This window comes from Ammospiza nelsoni, chromosome 6 (assembly GCF_027579445.1).
Source record: "Ammospiza nelsoni isolate bAmmNel1 chromosome 6, bAmmNel1.pri, whole genome shotgun sequence".
Lineage (NCBI taxonomy): Eukaryota > Metazoa > Chordata > Aves > Passeriformes > Passerellidae > Ammospiza > Ammospiza nelsoni.
Genome location: NC_080638.1, coordinates 58,107,857 through 58,110,822, shown reverse-complemented (window position 1 = coordinate 58,110,822; position 2,966 = coordinate 58,107,857). Strand labels below are relative to the sequence as shown.

The 2,966-nt window shown below is 50.4% G+C and overlaps 1 protein-coding gene across 1 annotated transcript; it reads right to left on the bottom strand.

The window, feature by feature from the left end:
- Nucleotides 1–582: 582 nt before the first annotated feature.
- On the bottom strand, nucleotides 583–2,723 carry GPHB5 (glycoprotein hormone subunit beta 5). Its single transcript, XM_059475236.1, has 2 exons — nucleotides 2,520–2,723; nucleotides 583–771 (listed from the first exon to the last, which is right to left on the bottom strand). Exons 1-2 carry the CDS (start codon nucleotides 2,721–2,723, stop codon nucleotides 583–585), a joined length of 393 nt encoding a protein of 130 aa, XP_059331219.1.
- Between the last annotated feature and the right edge of the window lie 243 nt (nucleotides 2,724–2,966).

Here is a 2,966-nt window from a genome sequence, read left to right as displayed (position 1 = left end):
AGCAATAATGCTTTGAGCAGCATGAGGAGAGTGTGACCGTGTTCACAGGCGTCTTATGTTGAGGGAAGAGACGTAGATCTGACTCCATGTTTCAGAAGGCTTCATTTATTATTTTATGATATATATTATATTAAAATTATGCTAAAAGAATAGAAAAAAAGGTTTCATCTCAGAAGGTTAGCTGAGAATAGAATAGAAAGGAATGAATAACAAAGGCAGCTGTCCCAGACTCTGTCCGAGCCAGCTCACTGTGATTGGCCATTAATTAGAAACAACCACATGAGACCAATCACAGATGCACCTGTTGCATTCCACAGCAGCAGATCATCAATGTTTACATTTGTTCCTGAGGCCTCTCAGCTTCTCAGGAGGAAAAATCCTAAGGAAAGGATTTTCATAAAAAGATGTCTGCGACAAGGAGAGGAGATTAAGCCTCATCTGCCCAGAAAAGTCAGTGAGCAGCAGCATTACAGGAAGAGATCAAATTCTGGGCTGCTTTACACCCTCCAGGATGCTGGAGGCACCAAGGGTGTGAAGCTGGGTGAGAATTCATCCCCTCCTTGCCCAGGCTGGGAGGGGAGGTCAGTAGGTCTCACACTCGGTGGTGGCAGTGGAGCAGATGTCACAGTCACAGCGGATGGCCACCGGGTAGGTGTAGAAGGGATCCACGTCAGGGGCACACCTGGGCAGCTTCACCGTCACCATCCTGGTCTCGTTGTAGGTGCAGATCCTGTGGTGGGACTCGATGTAGGGAGGCTCCAGGATTGGTTTCTGCAGGGGAGAAATGCTGGCCTCAGGCAAAAAGCAAGACAAACATCTGGAGCCCCAGTTTCCTCAAGGGGATTTTGTGTGAATAGAGGAGCTACTGGATCAGGTGGAAGGGGCTGTGGAAATAAATTTTAGGCTACATCCTTCAACGCTTGCCTCTTGCAGCCCTGCCATGGAGGGGAGTGGGTGCATGTATGTGTTTCAGTTTGCTTAAAGCATAAAGCTCCAATTAAAACCTGCTTGAAGAAAGACAAAAGATTATCCCAAAAGTGGTTTTTAGCAGAGTATGAGTATTTCGACCAAACACTGCCAAAAGCAGCTGCTTTCTTCCAAGAGCATTGATTTTCCATTAAACACATTCTGCTGGAAACTCTTCGTGTGCACAAGCTGCCTAAGAGCAGGGATGCATCCAAGTGCCAAGGGCTGGGTTTTTTCTCAGCCAGACCAGTCCTCCCTGTCAGGCTGCACTTCCCACAAATCCCAATGGCTGCACACTGTGGGGAAAGCTCTCAGCACAGCAGCCAGCAGAGAAGTCTGCAATTCCTCTGGAGAAAATCAGCTTGGCCAGAGACCTCAGCCATCAGAAGATGATGGGAGCCTGAAGGCCTTGAAACCCACCCTGCCATGTGGTCTCACAGTGGCATTGGTTTTGCTGAAAAATCAGTTTCTCCTTAACAGGGGCACCCATTTTCCAAAGACTCCAGGAATGGGCAGCACACACAGGAATGGGAGCCCACTGCCTAATACCTCCCAGCCAGGAGACATTTTAATTTCTTTCTTTGCCTCTGTGCTGTGCAAAGAGCCCTTCCTGGGAAACAAAAAAGTGGGAGAGAACAAATACAACATTTCAGCAAGAGGATGTGCAGAAACCTTCCCTCTTAAAAAGGCCCATCCAAACACATCGTGGTGCCTTCTGGAAGCTGTTGAACCCACAGCAAGGTGTATTCAGCAGGAGAGGCTGCAAGGTCTGATCTTGGGAATAGGGGGAAGCAGGAGTCAAGAGATCCCTCCCAGGCACCTTATGGAATCTGCCACTGGTGGCCTTTTCCCTCATCCCAAAAAGTTAAGAAGAAGGGGAGTCAGGGTTGGCACACAGAGCCTGCTCCATCTCTGGTCACTTATGTAGAGTCCTTGTCTTCATGTGGACAAAATCCCTCTGAGTCACTCGAGGTTCATGTGGACAAAATCCCTCTGAGTCACTCAAGGTTTTCTGAATAAATTAAACTGGGATTGGCCCCTTGAGCTCTCCAGTTACTGAATGGCAAAGACAGTCAGAAACTTGTTCTCTGATATGTGTGTGGATGAACTTATGCTCCTTCTTTCTCCCTTGTACACCTCTAAAACTTAAGCACTTCATATTTATACAGGGCTGTGACTTAAAACGGGACCAAATTAGAAACAGAGATTATCTTTGGGATCTGCTTTTTGGAACAAAATATATTACCCATTAATTGGGGCCTCCATCCTAATCTCCAAGGAATACTTTTTTTTTCAAGCAAAGTAATAAAGTCCCCCTCTCCTTAAGTGTTCAAGCTGTAAGAGGCTTTCAGACTGCGTATTAAGAGCATTACATAAGTACTTCATTAATCATCACATGGCTTCCACTGCCCTGTGGGGCAGGGGCAGGAGGGAGGGGACAACAAACGCTGACAGCGCAGCCAGGGGGCCATGGGCACTGGGGGTGGGTGTCTGCAGAGGGATTTTTTGAGGTACAAACACGAGCCAGGGGTGTCCCTGGGTCACAGCCTCACCTCCCAGGTCTCGCAGCGGCCCCAGCAGGCGTCGGTGGTGACCCGGAGGCCGCGGCAGCCGCGTTTCCTGGCCATGAAGGTGAACTCCCTCACGGCGCAGCCCACGAACGTCCGCAGGTCCGGCGCCGCGGCCGCGGCGGCAGCGGCGGGGTCGGGCGGCAGCAGCACCAGGAGAGCTCCGGGGATCAGCCAGGGCAGCTTCATGCTGAGGGCACAGGGGACAGGAGGGCAGGGCTGGGAGAGCCAGCGCAGCCCAGCAGCAAGAAGAGCAAGTGGATGCGCTCAGATGAGGCAGGGGTAGGCCTTCCTCCCTTTAAACCTCATCCTCACTCGGCCTGGGAGAAGAGGGGTCAGGGGAGGAATGAGGGTCACTACTCCCAGAAGTGGAAAATCTCAGTAAAAAGGTCTGTCACAGAATGCAGCAGTGAGAAGGCTTTCCCTGCAGAG